The 20,877-nt window shown below is 50.9% G+C and overlaps 1 protein-coding gene across 2 annotated transcripts in view; it reads left to right on the top strand.

Moving 5' to 3' along the window:
• The window catches only part of zmiz2 (zinc finger, MIZ-type containing 2), a 43,958-nt gene that overhangs the window by 13,690 nt on the left and 9,391 nt on the right, over positions 1-20,877 (top strand). For both annotated transcript variants that reach the window (XM_035391339.1, XM_035391338.1), the window contains exons 2-12: positions 8,471-8,576; positions 10,755-10,869; positions 11,671-11,864; positions 13,189-13,372; positions 13,956-14,177; positions 15,683-15,877; positions 16,292-16,396; positions 16,753-16,921; positions 17,573-17,714; positions 18,411-18,621; positions 19,951-20,056. In XM_035391339.1, the coding sequence (XP_035247230.1) occupies positions 8,527-8,576; positions 10,755-10,869; positions 11,671-11,864; positions 13,189-13,372; positions 13,956-14,177; positions 15,683-15,877; positions 16,292-16,396; positions 16,753-16,921; positions 17,573-17,714; positions 18,411-18,621; positions 19,951-20,056 (1,693 nt within the window). In that variant the 5' untranslated portion in view covers positions 8,471-8,526. The remainder of the gene's footprint in view (positions 1-8,470; positions 8,577-10,754; positions 10,870-11,670; positions 11,865-13,188; positions 13,373-13,955; positions 14,178-15,682; positions 15,878-16,291; positions 16,397-16,752; positions 16,922-17,572; positions 17,715-18,410; positions 18,622-19,950; positions 20,057-20,877) is intronic.

Here is a 20,877-nt window from a genome sequence, read left to right on the forward strand (position 1 = left end):
TAAAATCCTCTGCTAAATGTTTCATATTATTTTAAATGTTTTATAAGCTCTCACCATAAGCTTTATGCAGTCAGCCCTGTCATAATCACGTTTTTCTGCGCAGAATTTTGGATATTTTGTAGAGCGTTTTGTGTAAGAGTTTTAAATGTAGAAATGTGTGAAATGGGGCAGTTATGTGGACTTGTTTGGAAACTTGGCCCATAACGCAATATAGCAGGTAAGATGCTGCAGTTGTGCCCTTGGGCACAGCACTTAGTCTAAATTAGCTTTGTGTAAATTACCAGCATTTAAAATGTATGCTAAGTGGATAAAGGTTGTCCCCTTGGGAAATACAAAAATACATAGATGATTAAGTGTTAGGGGGAGGGGGGGTTGATTGGCATGGCCATGCTTGAAACCGTGGGGTTGGCTGAAAGAGAGATTATCTGATTAGATGTGTTTCTAATGGTGTGGTAGAGGTGTGTGTGTGTGTGTGTGAGAGAGTGAGTCTTTATCTTTGTGGGTTTTAACAGTGTAGAGGTGTGCGTGTGTGTGAGTGTGTGAGTGTGAGAGAGTGGGTCTTTATCTTTGTAGGTTTTAACAGTGTAGAGGTGTGCATGTGCGTGTGTGTGTGTGTGTGTGAGTGTGAGAGAGTGGGTCTTTATCTTTGTAGGTTTTAACAGTGTAGAGGTGTGCATGTGTGTGTGTGTGAGTGTGAGAGAGTGGGTCTTTATCTTTGTAGGTTTTAACAGTGTAGAGGTGTGCGTGTGTGTGTGTGTGTGTGTGTGAGAGTGTGAGAGAGTGGGTCTTTATCTTTGTAGGTTGTAACAGTGTAGAGGTGTGCGTGTGTGTGTGTGTGTGAGTGTGAGAGAGTGGGCCTTTATCTTTGTAGGTTTTAACAGTGTAGAGGTGTGCATGTGTGTGTGTGTGTGTGAGTGTGAGAGAGTGGGTCTTTATCTTTGTAGGTTGTAACAGTGTAGAGGTGTGTGTGTGAGAGAGAGAGAGAGCTTGTGTGAGTCTGTATCCGTACAGCTTGTGACACTATAACGGTGACTGTGCACTCACTTCCTTTGGACTCAGTGACTAATTTTGCTGGGAGTTGCCGTAGTTACAGTCAGGCTGGCAGCCAACGGACTACTGGCCAGGGAGTCACGACCGGTCTGCTCCACCAACGGAGCCAACATGCGCTAGCTTACCAGCGCAACTGAAACAGCAACACTCCGTCCATAAGGGCTGTGGTCACATGGTCACTTTGGCCTCTGACCCAAACAAATGTTGGGGTGTGATCAGATTCTGTGGAAGGTTAGCACATGTCAACAGAAACACACACGTGTGTACACATGCGTGCGCACACACACACACACACACACACATACACGCACACACACACACACACACACATACGTGCACAAACACACACACACACACACTCTCTCTCAAGCACAGCCTCTCTCTGTCACACGCACTGCTAAACTCTTCTTTGTGGCATTGAGGAAATGCTCCAGGCTTACAGGAGCATGCAGAGCAGTGCTCTCCTGCGGTGGTCACGCTGCGCCTGTGGCAGGGGTGGCGGTGTGATGGCGTTTGTGTTGGGCCGCGCGGCGTTTGTTCCGAAGTTCTCCTCTCCCGGTTCTGAACGGGCGTGGCGTTTGCAGCGGTACGGCGAAGCGCTTTCCGCCGGCCGGAGCCGCCGCCCACTCCGCGGCCGACCTGCGCAGGCAGCTCGGAGGAGGATTAGACGTCACACGCAGCAGTGCGGGCAGACTGCGGGTGCCCTGTGCCGTGTGCCCTGTCGGCCAGAGGGGGCGCTCTCGCGCGGTGAGGAAGAGACGATCCTCAGACGACGCTGCCGCCCGTTTGGCCAATCGAAAGTTACCATAGGCACGCTGGTGATGACGTGTGTGAGCGGGGCATCGATACGGAAGGGGGACCAGAACCCTCAAAATTAGCCAACGTCTGCGGAAAAGGCTGATCACTGTCATCGGCCCAGCATTTAGGGCATCCATGCGTAGCCTAAATGTAGTCTATATACAGTTAAATAGAAAAGCACATTGGATTTGAAATAAAACAACAGATATGAGATAAAAGCACAAACCGTCGGCTTTAATTTGAGGGTATTTCCATATCAGGTGATCCATGTTGGTGTTACAGCCCTGTCAGCGAGCCCCCCCCCCCAATACCTCTGCATTTGACTGCGTGCATTTCTGAAAGAATGCGCGCAGCACGTGGCCCGGTGCGGGAGATAAGATCGCAGACTTTGTGTAAAGACGTGTCTGACGGGCTCCTGAGCTCCCCGCTCCGCGCGAGCCTCGAGGCCAGCCCCGCTCCCGCGCCCGCGCCCGCGAGCTCGGCGCCGAGCAGCCAGCAGGAAGCCGGCGCGCCGGCACCCCCGGGCGAAGGGCAGGATGCAAATGCGGCGCGTTTGCATCACAATCACAGGATCGCTTCTGGCGTCCTGCTTATTTTAGCAGGTTAGAGACCGCCGCAGTGCGCGTGCACCTGTGTGTGTGTGTGTGTGTGTGTAGTGCCCTGCAGGTAATGTACACCTCATGTGCCACACCCTTTCCCCAGGTTAATTGAAAACATTCTCTGCTCTCCACCTGGTCCTACATACCTGTTACCAGACAGGAAGTTTTCGGGTCCTATTTCAGCGATACTCATTCCCTGTTGACTTCCCCGTCCCACGTGATTTCACACTGCTCTCAGGAGGTCTGTCAGGCAGGTCAGGAGGCCTGAGGGCGATGGTTTTGGTATTCGATTGGCTGGCCAGGACCAGGAAACGGTCACATGCACAGTCAGTGGTACAGACGGCCACCTGGGCCAGCACACGGCCGTCTCTAAATGCGCCCAAGTGTTCGTTGTTAGGCCCTTAGTGTGTGTGTGTGTGTGTGTGTGCGTGCGTGTGTGTGTGTGTGTGTGTGCGTCTGTCTGTCTCACACCTGACATGCCAGCGTGTGGGTGTTCAAGAATGCATCACCAGGAAACCACCCACCAATCCAATTTCCAACCTCTCTTTCTCAATTTCCCTTTCTGAAAGGGCCAGCTGTGGGGGAGGGGGAGGATTGGTCATGTGACTCCTGGAGCCCATTTGGTGTGGTGGGGGGAGGGTAGTAGAGGTGGGGAGTCTGGTGTGGGGGTTCTACAGCTGCTGGTGGAGGAGTGCTAGACCTCTCCCTTCTCTCATTCCCTCATTCTGTCCATCTGTCTTTCTCTCGCTCAGTCTCAGTTTATCCACCTCTTTCTCTGTTCTGTTTCTCAGACTCACCTTTCTTCCCTCTCTCTCTCGCCACCCCTCCCCCTCTCTTCCCCATTTCTCTCTCTCTCTCTCTCTTTCGTATTTTTGCTTCCTGTGATTAGTACATGCTGATATCTCTCATACACTGTTGGGGCCCAGAGAGCTCTGTCCCAGGTCCTAGCTGGGTGCGCTCTGTGGAGCAGGAATGTTGGGCTGTAGTGAGAGAGGGGTGGGGCATCTAGGAAGCCCCTCCTACATTCAGCCTGGAACAGAGAGAGAGAGAGAGAGACTCACTAATGACCATGCCCGCTCGCCCCAGCCCTGACCAATCGCAGCGGAGGATTTACCCACTCGACCTGCAGCCTGCTGGCCCCAGGGGGCTGTGGAGTTGAAGGAGGCGGGTCCAGCACAGGGCCTGGGGGGGTAGGCCAGGCCATGCGGAGCTGGACCTCCTGGAAGGGGGTGGCAAAATTTTATAGGTGCAGCCAGGATTCTGAAGTGGTCTGAAGCTGAAGAACTGTGAGCGGCTGCAGTGTGTATCTACAGCGCACGCTGTCTCACACACGCGCATGCTCTCTGACACACTGACACTCTCACACACTCCCACAATCTCTGGCCTGCTCACCATCTCGGCCTCCCCAAGCAGACCTTCGGCGCTCAGCGTTGAGTAAACACACGGCCCCCGTGCGACCAGTGCAGTGTCCCTGCCTGAACCTTTGTTTCAGATGGAGAGAGCATGCTGGAGGGAGGGGGGGTGGGGGGGGGGAGGACCGGGCGGACCGGGTGGGGCACCTCAGCCCAGAGGTGGAAGGAGCCCATGAGAGGAGGGGAGGGCACAGAGACAGACAGAGAGAGAGGGAAAGAGAGAGAGAGAGGGAGACTGAGAGAGACAGAACAGTGTGTTCTGTTCATTCCAGGGCAGGAACAGTCTGTGCTGTGAGCCGTCACACTGGGCGAAAGAGAGAGAAACAAGGGGGGGGGAGAGAAGGGGGGGAGGGGGGCTGGCAGGGGGCGTACAAATGTGGAACTTCTGAGTTCAAATTTTATTTATGAGCACTGGAGACTGGCGGTGGGGGTGGGTGGGGTTCCTCTCGAGCACGTGTGCGTGTGTGGGCGCCCGTGTGTTACCGTGAAAACCGGGGAGGCGCCAAATTCCAGGGCGTGCGAGTTACACCACAGTACCCCCCCCGTGCCTTTGGGGGGAGCCTGTTTGTCTGGCAGACCAAGGTGTTCCCGGGGGCCATGGAGGGGTCCTGTCTGAGGTTCTGTGTGATGGGCACATGAGTCGGAGTGCGTGCGTGCGTGCGTGCGTGCGTGCGTGCGTGCCTGCGTGCGTGCGTGCGTGCGTGCGTGCGTGCGTGCCTGCGTGCGTGCGTCAGGGTCAGGGTTTATAGGTACAGTGTCTTTACTCCTGTCAGCTCCCAGCCCTGGAAGTGTCTGTCTCTCTCTGGGTGGTGGTGTCCGGGGTGTACGGTGGTGCAGCGCGTCTGTGTGCCAGCGACTGTGCGTCAGACGTTACGCTGCTGCCCTGCCAGTCCGTCGCCATGGCCGCTAACCGCGCTGCTTGTTTCTCCTTCTTGTTCCACAGAAGGTCCGTCCGATATTCAGGGCCATTTATGGATCAGTGTGTGCAATGTGCCCATTGCTTTCTGAAGCTGTGCCTTAAGGCCTGAGGCAAATGTGTGTGTGTGTGTGTGTGTGTGTGTGTGTGTGTAGGGGATAATGGATGTCAGTCAGTGTTTGAGTGTGTATCAATATGCTGGCCTGTCCACAGTAGTCATGAAGTGGGCTGGGATTAAACACTCTCTTTCCCTCCCTGCCCCCCTCCTCCTCTCTCTCTCTTTTGTCAGTCTTCACTGCCCGTCTGTAATTTTCATTCTGCCTCTCTGATCCCCCCTTCTCTCGCTCACATTATCCTTGTAAGTGTCCTTCTCCATCATAAACTCTCCTGCTTTCATCCCCCCACCCCGCCATCGCTCTTTTCAAGCTGTAGGCTGTCTGACCTAAATCTGCAGAGCCACACAGAACGAGGGGGGAGGGGGTGGGCTGAAAGGCACTGATGTTAGTGACAAATTAGCATGTCAGTTAATGGAGTTTATCCCTGTGATGGGAGAGAGAGAGAGAGGGAAAGAGAGAGAGAGAGAGAGAGAGAGGGAAAGAGAGAGAGGGAGAGATGCGAGCGAAGGAGAGAGGGGGAGGGGGGTCGCCACTCTTCTCAGCCACCCCGAACACAAAAGGCTAACGGCAGGGAGGCTAATGCTTTCACACGCCCCGGGCCTCTGCATTAGCAATCCCAGCCTGCCGTTATCAGTGCGAGCGCCAGCCCACGTCAGAGAGCCTCGTCTCTCCACCCCCCACCCCCCACCCCCGCTTCATATCGCATGTTCTTTTTCTACTCCAAATGCGAGCGCTATTTTTAGCCCCGAGAACCGCGCCCCACAGTCAGGAATCCCAGGAGCTCTGGGAGGCAGGGACATGGCCCACGCTATCGACAGCCGCTGACGCTAACCCCTGTGTGTGTGTGCACGGGCACATGCATGGACACCCGCTCACGGGCACTCGCATGCACACACACACACACACGCACATGCTTGCTCACTCACTCATACAGAAACACACACACACGCTCACTCACTCATACACAAACATGCACACATGCACCCTCACTCGTACTCAGACACACACACAAAAACACATGCACACATACACTCACTTGCACATGAACGCACATACATGCACACCCACACACTCTCTCACACTCACAGTCCCATGCAGTCACGCACACATGTGCATGCAGAAATGCACACGCATGCTGATATACACATCCACACACATGCTCATATACACATCCACACACATGCTCATATACACATATGCACACACATGCTCATATACACATCCACACGCATGCTGATATACACATCCACACACATGCTCATATACACATCCACACACATGCTCATATACACATATGCACACACATGCTCATAGACACATATGCACACACATGCTCATAGACACATATGCACACACATGCTCATATACACATATGCACACACATGCTCATATGCACATATGCACACACATGCTGATATACACATATGCACACACATGCTGATATACACATATGCACACACATGCTGATATACACATATGTACATGCATGCTTGTAAGCACACACTCAAACACACTCCCAGTGGGCCCAGACTGTGTGAATGTGCCAGTAACCCTGTCCCAGCAGTCACCAGTAAACCAGGCTCACGGTTGCCAAAGGGGGGGGGGGGGGGTGGGGATGGGCGGCTGGCCGACCATAGCCAATATGGACATTTCTCAGATGGCCGTGACTGGCTGAGGAAGGCAGCAGGTGTAGCTCCAGAGAAATTGTGTGTGTGTGTGTGTACGCGCATGGATCCATGTGTGTGTCTGCAGATTTTTCTTTTTACCTTATTTTTTCCCTCCTGTTTTTGTGTCAAAGTAGAAATCAGACGTTCATTTGACTGAGATGTCATTCATCTTTTTCTCCCTTCATTTCACTCTCTCTCTTAATTCTGTCTGTCTCTTCAGTGTGTCCATTGATCAGAACTCTCCCATTCTTTTTTCCTTGTGCAGAAGCTGTGAAATCCTTCTTCCACTCACCACTCTTGGCCCTGGAAGAGGTGTGTGTGGGTGTGTGTGTGCTTGTCGGTGTGTGTGTGCTTGTCTGTCTCTTTTGTGTGTGTGCCTGTTCGTGTCTCATTTGTGTGTGTGCGTGCGTGCGTGTGTGTTTGTGTGTGTGTGCTTGCGTGTGTATGTGTGTGTGCGTGTATGCGTTTGTGAGCTTGTATGCACGTCTGCGTGTGTGTGTGCACGTCTGTGTGTGTGTGTGTGCGTTTGTGAGCTTGTGTGCACGTCTGCGTTTGTGTGTGTGTGTGTGCGTGCATGTGTGCGTTTGTGAGCTTGTGTGCACGTGTGCGTGTGTGTGTACAGAGGAAGGCGGGTTCTTCAGCTCCCTCCCTCTGACTCTCCTCTCCTGTGGTAACTGGGCGAGCGGGGCCCGGCAGGCTGCCTTGCTCTGGGGCTGAAGCGCTGCGTGTCTCTGTGTGAAACAGGCCCCTGTGGGGGAGCTGCTCTCTGCTCTGCCAGTGCACATGCTTCAGCTCACTCATCTGTGAAGCTCTGAGAAATGGCACTCCATTGTATCTGAGGGCCTGGGGGGGGGGGGGGGCAGGCACACGCGTGGGGGCCGGGTACAGGGGTGTGTCCTGGCTGCTCTGCCGTAAGTGGTATATAAGGCCAACAAATCAATTTTTCCCGATTCCAGTGACGACACTGTTATGTCAATTTGGTCAGTGTGTCGAAGTGTTGAATCTCTGGACCATTCTATCATCTATCATTTAGTGTTTTCTCAGTTTCATTCCTGTTCTGGGCAGAATTTGCAGTTGATATTGATGAATCAAGGAGTTAGTCAATGTTTTTTGAGTTCGAGTTTTATGAATGAAGAATGAAAATGAGTAGTGTCCAATGAGAAGAGCTTTCTTTCATCCAGTCAGCTCCGGTCACATGCTTGCTGCAGCACAACATTGTTTTATATTTCACTCTCACTCTGACTCACTCACTCACTCAGTCTCACTCACTCTTCCATTTATTCCGTCACTCTCTCCCTCCCTCAGTCTGTTCCAGTTAGGATGCTTTATTGTAATAATGTTGCACAGTGTCGCCAAAGCAAATGTGCCATAACAGTGAGCAGCAAATAATTGTGCTCTCCCTGTCCAATTAAAATTCAAATGAGCTGCTGCATTGGCAGGACCCACACTGGTGGTTGCATTGCCAGAGCACATACATAATGATGGCAGCACAGTCGATAGCTATACTACTACAAGTGCTGCTGCGTTTACTGGTACTTCTGTAGCTGCTGCTTCTACTGCTGGGGGTGTAGCCCGGATGAAGCCCCAGATCATTTTTGTTCCGAATATTTTTGACAATCAGCGTGTTCACCGTTTGATACATGTGGCACGGCAATCCAGATCCCACTGGTCCACGGTCACAACTGCCCCCCCTGGCAGCCCTTACCCACTGCCTGTCTCTGATTTACTGCATGACATTCAGAAACCTTTCTCCCAGAGGAAGCTGGCTCTGCTCTTAAGCGATGCTAGAAATTCCCCTGACTGCTTCTAAAATAAATAATAATGATCTTCAGAGATAATTCATGACTTCAGATGAAAGCGTGGTGACCATAAGGAAATGAGCACTGTGAAAGCCGCTCTCTCTCTTCCTCAGGCTGCCTGCCGGGTTGAGGAGTTTCGGGGCTTCCTGCTGACGCCCTCACCCCTCCGATGAACCCCATCAACTCCATGAAACCTGCCCTGCCTCCAACGCCACACAGGTCAGTGTTTGCCTAGCCACACCCACACCCAACCCTCACGCCTCCCCCAGCCACACCCACCAATCCTCATGCCTTCCCTAGCCACACCCACCAATCCTCATGCCTTCCCTAGCCACACCCACCCATCCTCATGTCTCCCCAAGCCACACCCATCCTCCCTCACGCCTCCCCTAGCTCTAACCTTGGGCTTGTGACTCAACCCTGCCCCGCCCACTCACCACTAGCCCCTCCCACGGAAACCCAGGCCAGTCACAATGCCTCAAACACAGGCATCAGGGTGAACCAGTACATCAGATTAACTGTCTTCGCCCATAGAGAACCTAGCCAATCAGAATGAATCTATAATGCATAAGGAGGAGACGATTGGCTTTCTCCTCTCTGACAGCCACAGTTTCCCTGTGCTTCCTCAGTGAAATCAGGGGTAATGAAGTGGCGATTAGACTGCAGACGTTTGTACTAACAAGAGACCGGGCTGGCTATTACTCCATATAGGATCAATTGTAAACAAGGATGTATCATCTGGTCACATGTCACATTTATCACAATGCGCAGGCAAATGCTATTGGATGGATTTCTGTTTTTTAGTGCCTGGAAACCAAAACAACTTTACCTCCACTGAGAGCCATTATGAAATGGAAAACTTTCTAAGGCAAAGTGAAAATATTTACAGTCACTTCATGAAGTGTTTATTCTGCAATCGAAAAAGAATTTGTAATACAATTTTGGCTTTTAATAGTTTATCAGGTAGTTTTATAATGTGCAGTTATGAGAAATGCACCATAAAAGACATTACCCACAATACTTCATTATTTTTTTTGTTTACATTAAGAAGTCCAGTGCTGACAATAATAGGTTACTCTTAGCAGACTGTGTTAGCAGCGTGGAGGCTGAGGATCAGGATGTGATTTGAATTGTTTAAACAAAAACTGGCAAGTTGTAATGGAATCCCACGGGGGGAATTTGTGTAGAAGTCACACTGCAGTCGTTAGGAGCAGAGTCCTTCTGGTTACTACATCTCTGAAGCCTCATTCTTGGGACCATTATGATAGGAAACAGGAGCTCCTCCAATCAGGAACTGCATTGGTTAGGTTCAATAGAACAAAGCCGGCAGTAATTGACAGATACTTTCTGGCTATGCTTCCAGGATCCCTGTGAGAATTTCCAGGAAATACCTACCAATCACCACGAGTGTTGTTCTGTTGGTTTTGACCAATGTGCTTCATGATTGGTGGAGCTCTTCTCTGTTCTAAAGATGCAAGTGAAAGAGCTGCATTGAGAGACCTGTGCTCAGAAGCTGGTAGGGGCGCGAGCGGGAGGCTTCCTCCTTATCAGTGTGCTTCAGGAGCCACATCTGCAGCTGGGCGGGGGAGCGTGGCGGGGCCAGTGTGGCAAACAAAAAGAAACAAGAAACCAAAAGAGCAGGAGGGGGCAGGGCTAAACTTTCACTTGAACATTCATTCTTGCCCAGATGCACATATACACAAAGATATGCACACACATGGACATGTACATAAACACGCAAATGTGTACACTCTTCATTGATAGAAGTAGCGCTCCACTTCCGTGAACAAACTGACTGGATTCCTTCATCATGCTGACTGCCTGCGAGCTACCATTGGCTGAGCTGCTTCACATTGTCTGATTGGCTGTCGGGGAGCCTTGGCGGTCGAGCAGAACAATGGTTTCCTGTTCACAGAAAAGGTTGCATGTCTTGTGGTTTGAGAAGAGGAACTGAAGAAAAACCTCAGCCCTCTTGAAGGGCTCAAATTCAACTGTACTCACAGGGTCAAACAAGTTTAAGCCTACCCACCCCGCCTTTACCCCCGTAAATGTGTGTGTATGTACTCATGCATGTACAGCAAACAAGCACAGAGACTCAGTATCATACACACTCTCACGCACACTCAGACACACACACACACACTCTTGTTGTACATACGGTGATTGTGCATTGTTTTCCACACAGAAGATAATACTAAGCTAGTCGTCAAATCTTGTCCTCTCCCAGTGAGAGCAAATCCATAAAACTCTTCCTTCCTCAGCCTATGACTCCATGGTTGGGGTTGTGAGCGGCAAAGGATTTGAAGAATTTCAATGAAATGGAACAGAAAGCCCTACGGTGTAAGAGAAAACCGACACAACACCAGCCCATAATAGCCCCGCTCCCTGTCTCCACAGTGACGGCTCCTACCCATATGATCCTGTCTCCTGGCAGCAAGGCACCAATCAGCCTGCAGGTTCCCTCTCCGTGGTAACCACAGTGTGGGGGGTGACCAATCCTTCGCCCAGCCAGGTAAGGGGTGGCCATGGATTGTAACATCATAAAGGTCAGCCAGGGATTGTGACATCATAATGGTCAACCAGGGACTGTGACATCATAAAGGTATGCACATGGAGCTCCAGTGAATGTCTCTCTAAATTCAATAGGGAACTAATTTATTAAATATTTTTTTACGGGGAATTGCTTGAATTCTGTTTTCACAGTTGATGCCTGGATAGCACCAGAGCTAGTAGCAGTCATTGTCAAACACAGCTTGAACTCAAGCCCTCAGCACTCATTTGAAGCAGCTCTTATTTAAAGCCACATTTTGCGAAAGGCCATTTAATTGAAAGGCACTGAGTTGTAACAAAAAAAAGGAAGCGAAGCCCTAGTGGTAATTGGAATTCATTGTCTGTTTTTAATGGTTTTGTGACACCAGCGCATGGAGTCAGTTCCTCAGGCCGCTGGCAGCATCAGGAGTGCTCACTTTGTGGCCACGGGGGGAGGAGCAGGCATCGCAGTTTATTTTGTTGCGTTATGCGTGTTATCGATCATCAGTGATCTGTGCATGTTAAACCACTCTGTGTGACACAGACAGGCCATGTACTGTAATTCATGTGACCGGTTCAGGAAGTGTGTTGACTTACTTGACTTCTCATCTCCTCTTCTTGCACCCCCCGCTCCACTTTTCCCACAACTTCCTTCCTCTTCTCCTTTCTCCCTTGCCTATATCCCTATCTCCTTTTCCCTCTCTTCCTTCTCTCTCTTTTCTGTTTCCCCTCATTCATCTCTCCCTTCTCTCTCCTCTCTCTCTTTCCTCCCTCTCTCTCTCAGGTCTTGGGCGGTCCCATGGGTCCCGGTGGAAACTCAGCCGGTAGCCACATGTTGCCAGGCAGCAGCCCGGGGATGAGCTCTCCGCAGTTCATGGGGCAGCAGGGCTACCCCGAGCCCAGCAAGGGCTACATGCAGCAGGGCATGTACGGCCGCCCCGGCGGGGGCTACCCCGCGGGCCCGGGGTACGGGGGCAGGTGAGACGGGCCACGCCTTCCTTTCGCCTGCTGTGTGGCTCTGTCCCAATCAGAGCGCCGTCTGCTGCGTCCTGAGCCCTGTGTACTGCATGCTGTTTAGTACGCAAAATGCAGTATGCAGAAGAATATCCTCCATGCCATTTTCCTACCGTATCGTGGAAGTGCCGTTAGATGTCCCGCCGTTGTCGTTGGCATTAAAATCTTACGCGGCCGTGCTCACGTGTTGTTGTTGTTATTGAAGGAAGAAGGAAAAGTTCAGCGAAGCTGCACGTCATATTTATGGGGCCAAAATGTTCATTTACTTCCTGAAAAGTATCCTTCTGTGTGTACTCAGCGAAAACCGGGAAATAAGTGTATCATCCAGGGATTTTAAGTACACTACATTCAGAGAAATTTTTTCCGACTTAACTTTCTCATCCAGTGTACTCAGCTAGCATGCTTAATTTTGTGGAAGAGCTCTGATTTGGACAGTGTGTGTGTGTGCGTGTACGTGCGTGTGCGTGTGTGTGTGCATGTTTGCGTGTGTATCCGTACATGGCTGGCAGACATCACATCAGTGATCCTGTCAGTGCTGCTGCAGGGACTTGCCGTTAGTGCTGCATGTTCCACCAAGATAGCCCTGCCCCTCCAGCACATGTCACAGAGGAAGCCCCGCCCCTTCTCCAGCCCTCACCGCACCTTGGGCCGGTTCCATCTCCCCTCTCATTTGCATAGCAATGAGGCTTCTGAATGGCGCGGAACACAGCGTTTTACACCAGCCGCTCTGAATGGAAACACGCTCAGACACTCCTGCCCCACACAAAGGGCCCCTCGGCCCTCATGCATGCAGGAACAAGGACCTGCTACAGCTTTATAACCGGCCCCATTTACGGACGGCCACCATTCAGCTGTGCCCGACAGCAGCGCTGAATCTGACGTGTTTATTCCCCCCCCCCCCCCCCCCCCCCGCCATGGTCACGCTGCCTGTGGCTGTGTACATTTCGCCTGCTAATATTTTGGAACGTATTGCACGAACACGTACAGCAACACACGTGCATTATTCTGTGCAGGGAGGAGTAATGTTTCAAATGCATATGTTTCATAATATATAATAATTGTCTCTTTGTACAGTTTACTTGACCTGCAAAGCAACTGTTTTGATTGTTGATTATAGATGTTTTCTGTTAAAGTATGTTGTAACGTACTTTTAATACGTTTGTACTGATCCCTGACTGTGTGCAGTGTGTGTATAGTGTTATATTCAGCACTATTCTATAATTTGTATAATATTATATGATGTGTGTGTGTGTACTGTAATCTTTTGTTATCATCTGTTCTTGCTCAGCTACCCCAGCGGTGGGACGGGGTCCATGGGGATGCCCCCTCACGGAGTCCGCCCCCCTACGGACTTCACCCAGGCTGCCGCCGCAGCAGCTGTGGCTGCGGCGGCCGCTACGGCAACGGCGACAGCCACGGCAACGGTCGCCGCCATACAGGAGAAACAGAACCAGGAGCTGAACTACGGGCCGGTAAGGAACGGGTAACAGCGCAGGTGGCCGGGGGGGGGGGATTCTCGTGCGTGCTCAGGTGTTGCCCCTTCCAAAGGCAGGCAGCCAGGTGGCTGTGCGCCCCCACCTGGCCAGAGAGGGGAAGGGCTGCCGTCTTGGCTGTGAGCCGGCCTTGACTGGCAGGCCAGGGAAATGGGTGCAATTACAGCGAGACGAAAAGCACACAGAGACACAGACTGCCACATGCTGGGCTTTTTTGAAAGCAGTTTTCATTGTGCAAGGAGGTGAGATGTCAGTCAGATGAAACATTGTCACTTAGAAAATGCAGCAGCAGTACCTTGTGTAAGTGAGTTTGTGTGTCTGGGTGTGTGTGTGTGTGTGTGTGTGTGTGTGTGTGTGTGTCTGTGTGTGTGTGTTCATTCTCCATGCCCTTGGCTTGTTGTTTCCTCATACCAATGTCCAGCCCTTTCCCCACCCTGTCTACTCTCTGGCTCCTGCTCATTTCCAGCCATTGTTACCGTGTGTGTGTGTATGAACATGTGCGCGTGTGTGTGTGCGTGCGTGCGTGTCGCATGACGTCACCAGTGTGTTTTACGTTTTTCAGATGGGCGGAGCTTCCTCTTACAACAGCCAGTTCCTGCCTCCGTCGGGCCCCCGGGGGCCGTCTGGGATGGCCCCCACCAACATGGTGCCCTCGCGGGCCCAGTCCATGGGGCCCATGTACAGCACCCAAGGCCAGCGGCTTCCCCAGCACCAGGGCTACCCTGGAGGCCAGCAGGGGCCCCCGCGTCCACAGCAGGGCCTCAAGAGGCCCTACAACGCAGAGGTGAGCCGGGGGGGGCTTTATGGCATGCACCGCCTGCAGGCTCAGACTGGGGTCGCCAGGGTAACTGGGTCAGGTGTCCTGTGCCCCCGCTATCCGCTCCGAACAGCACGATACAATGAAAACGCTGAGCTAAAGACCAAGGCCCCCAGTCGCGGAAATGAGGTCATGCGCGTGTTGCTTCTCAAGGGCAAGGGGTGATGTCACATCCTCTAGCGCAGGGGTGGGCAACCGTGGTCCTGGAGTGCCGGTGGCGTTTCTGGGTTTTATCCCATCCATTATAAGTCTGAGCCTGAATATTCTGAATGGTGAAACACTGAGGGCCTCCAGCACATGGTCACTTGCATTCATTACACCTGATTACTGAAAATGCTGCTGTTTTATTATACCCAAAACACTACAGTAAGCACATTTCCACATAACTGCAACCCTTCTCAAGATTAGGGGTGTGGTGTAATACAGTGCCTTGTTATTCACAAGGTTGCGGGTTCAGTTCCCAGCTTGGGGCACTGCCGTCGTTCCCTTGAGCAAGGTTCCTGGACTGAATTGCTTCAGTACCCAAAATATCCAGCTGTATAAATGGATTGTTTGTACAGAACAGTAATGTAAAAAGAATGTTATCTTCCCTGGGTAAGCACATCTGCTAACGACTAGAATGAGTAGAGGTGTGAAGTCTGGCATCCTGGTATAAACCGCACAGAAAAAGCTGCATTTCTGCATCAGGACACCTGATCGTTCCTCTGCAGATGATTTGGCTGCACAATCACTTGCATGCCCCGCCCCCTTTGGTTCCACATGTGGTCACTGCAAAAGAGAAGAGAAAACTGAGTTATCAGTTGGCCTACCTGGTAGAATAAATAAAATAAATCTAAATACATTTCCTGGCTAAATAAAGCTAAAAATAGTCAAATAAAATAAGGGAGGAATGGGGGAGCAGAGGTAGACCTGCCCAGGGGGAGTATTTTGCTGAGGTATTAAATGGAGCCCCTGGTCTGTCCTGTCCTGAGTCCAGTCCTGCTTATGTTTACCTGTAGTGGAATGAAGAAGAAAAAATCTGGAAGTTTCCCATTCTGTTGTCTGCTTGCCCAGTGGCCTGTCCAATAGCTTCTGGATCCTTCTATGTGTAACTGAATGCCCTGCTGCACATCTCATCATTGAAGAATGGGTGGGATTCAGAGCACCAAGCTAATGTTTTCTATTATTGTTTAATGACTGTGTGTGTGTGTGTGTGTGTGTGTGTGTGTGTGTATCCCTCCAGGAATTGAATAAAGTTATCTTTGTGTTGGAAGGCTACCAGATGTACTACAGGGCATAGCCATTGGGGCTCCTCTTGGAGCAGAAATTGATGTTTTTAAATTTAATTTTAGTGACCATAATTTTACCAGCACTGTGAATGTTCTTCAGCAGAATTGCCTGCAGGTGCCGTGCTGAGCCTGTCTCCAGGGTGAACTCAGAGCCTGCGATGCAGAGACTGAGTAGATTACTCATTCTCTGTCTCTTGCCTCCAGGGCTACCCGGGCCAGCAGTACCCGCCCCAGATGGGGAACCCGGGGCCCTACCCAGGCTCCCCCATGCAGTACCACGCCCCCGGGCTCCAAAGATCGGCCCCGTCCCCCTCCTACCCCGGCCACAGGATGCCCCTACAGCAGGGCAACATGGGCCAGTACCCCCCCGGACCTGCAAACCCGGGCCAGTACTACAAGGTAAAGGGGGTATTTACTCTCTCATACCTCTCTGCTTCAGGGGCCACTCTGTGTCCCTAAATTTAAGGATTAGCTCTGCTAGCGGAGCTTGCATTTCTGCTTTTTTCAGTGGGTTCATTGTTGTCCGGTATGCAGGTTGCTTGTATTTAGAAGTACTGTGTTCCTTCATACTTCTTAGCAAAACATGTCTTCGCCCTTTCATTTAGTTGCAGATATGACATTACCGCCTTCCTGTATAAAAGAGTAATTGTAGTGGAGATTCTCTGTAAGTGCAGCGTTGTGTCAGTGCTCTGTCAGCCCTTTTGCCGGTGTTATAAAGGGGTTTATGGTAATGATGCGTAGCCGGGACAGGGGTCTATGAGAGTGCCCTGTGCCCCGGCATAATGAGGACGCCCCTGTTTATGTTTCCGGCAGTCTGAACAGTTCAATGGCCAGGGTAACACCATCACTGGCCTGCCAGCAGGGGGTGCTGGAGGAGGGGGAGGGTACAGCACATTCAACCAGGCTGCAGTCAATGGGGTGAGTGTGTGTGTGTGTGTGTGTGTGTGTATATCTGTCTGTCTATACATTTGTGTGTGCATTTGCACTTGTGTAAATTTGTGTGTCTAACTTGTGTGTGTGTGTGATTCGACATTTGTATGTTTCTGCTCTTCTGGTTGTATGAACAGGATTCTGTGTTTGTGTGATTGCTTGTGTGTGTGTGTGTGTTGTTTTTCAGTGGAGGTGAAGAGTACTGTTTGTAGAAGGCATTCTTCCCTTCATTATGTTTAGTTAGAATGTGAATTGCATTTATACAGCTCACTGTGGTCTGTGTGGTTTGGTATCAGACTTAATTTTTCTCTCTCTCTCTCTCCCCCCCTCTCACTCACACACAGCCTGGAAGGGCGATGCCAGGGTACCCCAGTTCTCCCCTCCCGGGGAACCCCACCCCCCCGATGACCCCCGGCAGCACCATGCCCCCCTACATGTCCCCAGGCCAGGACGTCAAGTCCCCCTTCCTCCCCGACGTCAAGCCCAACATTAACTCCCTGCCGCCCCCTACTGGTAAACATTGCATGCTTCCACAGCACATCTCGGCACATGCGATTGATTTTAAAGCACAGAGCCCAGAATCTGGGGCGATGCCAGAATACCCCTCAGGCAGGGTCTTTTAAATAGATTACCTACGTTAAAATGAGGCGCAGTTATAAATAATGCACCTGTTTTTGGGTCTGCTTGGTGGCTCGTCCTGTTAAAACAGTATTTCACTGCGTGGGTGGGCCCAGCGGTTTAGTGTCATGACCCTGACCACACCCCTGGGGGAGGTTCTTGATTGTCCGTCCCAGAGGGAGGGAGGGAGGGACTCGGCTGTGATTCGCTGGTTGTCATAATGCATCAGTAAGCAGAGCTGCTGGCCTGTGGTGTGACCTGGTGTCTGTGAAATGGCAGCCGGATGGCACACGCTCGTCTGTGATGTCCTATTCAGGCACGGGCCACTGCAACAGCAAGTCAGGCTCAACAGTACAGTTGGGTGGAAAATAATTAGGCTCAATAAGGTGAATTCCCATCTTATTGTAAACAGAAGTTTGAAATGTGCAACACAAGCATGGGGGGGAATGATCTAGCCCGCAGCCTTCAGACCTTCAGTGATGCTGATGAAGGCGCGAAGAGATCGCGAGGAGTTGTTCTGTGACCGCTCCCTCCCCCTTCCCGTAGGTAACCCTAGTGACGACCTTCGGCTGACCTTCCCCGTGCGGGACGGGGTGGTCCTGGAGCCCTTCCGTCTGGAGCACAACCTGGCTGTCAGCAACCACGTCTTCCAGCTGCGCGACCACGTGTACAAGACTCTCATGATGAGGTCAGACTTTACCCGTCGAAATATCATTACCATTTATAAATATTACACGTTTAGCTGATTACTGATAGGATAAGCACAGGGGAAGCCTGATCCTCGATCAGGACTTCTTCTCTGAGATGCTTTGAGAATTCTGGCCCTGATCTCGGGTCAGCCTGGCGTTTTAGCTCCTAATAGATAAGGCTAGGATATGGATGGGGAAACCTGATCGTAGATCAGCACCCCTCTTCTGAGACACTTCAGGAATATGGAACCAGATCGTGCGGGAGAAGAGATTTCAAATGTGTGTCACCTGCTTAAATAAGGCATAAATGAAAATAAACGGTACTACTACTCAACCCTTTTAATAAGCAACCACATCTACTGAGACCCACCTCTTATTGAAGGCTAACCTGAGGTCAAATATGGAACAAACTTCCTGGATGGACAGGAACTAGTGCAGCACATGTCAAGGCGTGCATTGTTTCATTGGACCAGTGTGAATGATGTCCCTGGAAATTGTCTTATACAGTAGCGATAAGTTATTTTCTGTGCATGTGCATCTTGTAACCCAATCACGACTCCTCCCACTACCCGCGGGTGGGGCCTGGTCCACAGTTTGGGGAACCAGGTCTCTTCATGCTTCATTCAGTGACCGTTCAGCGATTTCCCCCCCGCGTCTCGTGATCGGTGCATGCTCGTGTGTGTCCGTCTGCGCAGGCCGGACCTGGAACTGCAGTTCAAGTGCTACCACCACGAGGACCGGCAGATGAACACAAACTGGCCGGCCTCTGTGCAGGTGAGCGTCAACGCCACGCCCCTCACCATCGAGCGCGGGGACAACAAGACCTCCCACAAGCCCCTCTACCTGAAACAAGTGTGCCAGCCGGGCCGGAACACCATCCAGATCACCGTCACCGCCTGCTGCTGCGTAAGTTCCTCTGTTTATCGCTGGGTTTATCACTGTGGGTGATGCTCTGTTTCTCTAGGGTTTATCACTGTGGGTGATGCTCTGTTTCTCTAGGGTTTATCACTGTGGGTGATGCTCTGTTTCTCTAGGGTTTATCACTGTGGGTGATGCTCTGTTTCTCTAGGGTTTAACACTGTGGGTGATGCTCTGTTTCTCTAGGGTTTAACACTGTGGGTGATGCTCTGTTTCTCTAGAGTTTAACACTGTGGGTGATGCTCTGTTTCTCTAGAGTTTATCACTGTGGGTGATGCTCTGTTTCTCTAGGGTTTAACACTGTGGGTGATGCTCTGTTTCTCTAGGGTTTATCACTGTGGGTGATGCTCTGTTTCTCTAGGGTTTAACACTGTGGGTGATGCTCTGTTTCTCTAGGGTTTAACACTGTGGGTGATGCTCTGTTTCTCTAGAGTTTAACACTGTGGGTGATGCTCTGTTTCTCTAGAGTTTATCACTGTGGGTGATGCTCTGTTTCTCTAGAGTTTAACACTGTGGGTGATGCTCTGTTTCTCTAGGGTTTAACACTGTGGGTGATGCTCTGTTTCTCTAGGGTTTATCACTGTGGGTGATGCTCTGTTTCTCTAGGGTTTAACACTGTGGGTGATGCTCTGTTTCTCTAGAGTTTAACACTGTGGGTGATGCTTTGTTTCTCTAGAGTTTAACACTGTGGGTGATGCTCTGTTTCTCTAGAGTTTAACACTGTGGGTGATGCTCTGTTTCTCTAGGGTTTAACACTGTGGGTGATGCTCTGTTTCTCTAGGGTTTAACACTGTGGGTGATGCTCTGTTTCTCTAGGGTTTAACACTGTGGGTGATGCTCTGTTTCTCTAGGGTTTAACACTGTGGGTGATGCTCTGTTTCTCTAGGGTTTAACACTGTGGGTGATGCTCTGTTTCTCTAGGGTTTAACACTGTGGGTGATGCTCTGTTTCTCTAGGGTTTAACACTGTGGGTGATGCTCTGTTTCTCTAGGGTTTAACACTGTGGGTGATGCTCTGTTTCTCTAGGGTTTAACACTGTGGGTGATGCTCTGTTTCTCTAGAGTTTAACACTGTGGGTGATGCTCTGTTTCTCTAGGGTTTAACACTGTGGGTGATGCTCTGTTTCTCTAGGGTTTAACACTGTGGGTGATGCTCTGTTTCTCTAGGGTTTAACACTGTGGGTGATGCTCTGTTTCTCTAGGGTTTAACACTGTGGGTGATGCTGTTTTTATAGTGTCTATAACTGTGTGGTGCTATGTTTCTATAGGGTTTATGGCTGTGTAATATATAATTCTCTCTCTCTCTCCCTGTCTCCAGTCTCATCTCTTCGTGCTGCAGCTGGTACACAGGCCGTCAGTGCGGTCGGTACTGCAGGGTCTCATGAAGAAGAGGCTGCTACCAGCTGAGCACTGCGTCACCAAGAGTGAGCACCGCTGTTACTGTATACCACACTGTCACTGTATCACTTCACTGCCACTGTATCTACCACACTGCCACTGTATCTACTACACTGCCACTGTATCTACCACACTGTCACTCTATCACTACACTGCCACTGTATCTACCACACTGTCACTGTATCTACCGCACTGTCACTGTATCTACCACACTGTCACTGTATCACTACACTGCCACTGTATCACTACACTGCCACTGTATCACCACACTGCCACTGTATCTACCACACTGTCACTGTATCTACCACACTGCCACTGTATCTACCACACTGTCACTGTATCACTACACTGCCACTGTATCTACCACACTGCCACTGTATCTACCACACTGTCACTCTATCACTACACTGCCACTGTATCTACCACACTGTCACTGTATCACTACACTGCCACTGTATCTACCACACTGCCACTGTATCTACCACACTGTCACTCTATCGCTACACTGCCACTGCCACTATATCTACCACACTGCCACTGTATCTACCGCACTGTCACTGTATCACTACACTGCCACTGTATCTACAACACTGCCACTGTATCACTACACTGCCACTGTATCTACCACACTGCCACTGTATCTACAACACTGCCACTGTATCACTACACTGCCACTGCCACTGTATCTACCACACTGCCACTGTATCTACCGCACTGTCACTGTATCACTACACTGCCACTGTATCTACAACACTGCCACTGTATCACTACACTGCCACTGTATCTACAACACTGCCACTGTATCACTACACTCCCACTGCCACTGTATCTACCACACTGTCACTGT

Source organism: Anguilla anguilla, chromosome 14, assembly GCF_013347855.1.
Source record: "Anguilla anguilla isolate fAngAng1 chromosome 14, fAngAng1.pri, whole genome shotgun sequence".
Taxonomy (NCBI): Eukaryota; Metazoa; Chordata; class Actinopteri; order Anguilliformes; family Anguillidae; genus Anguilla; species Anguilla anguilla.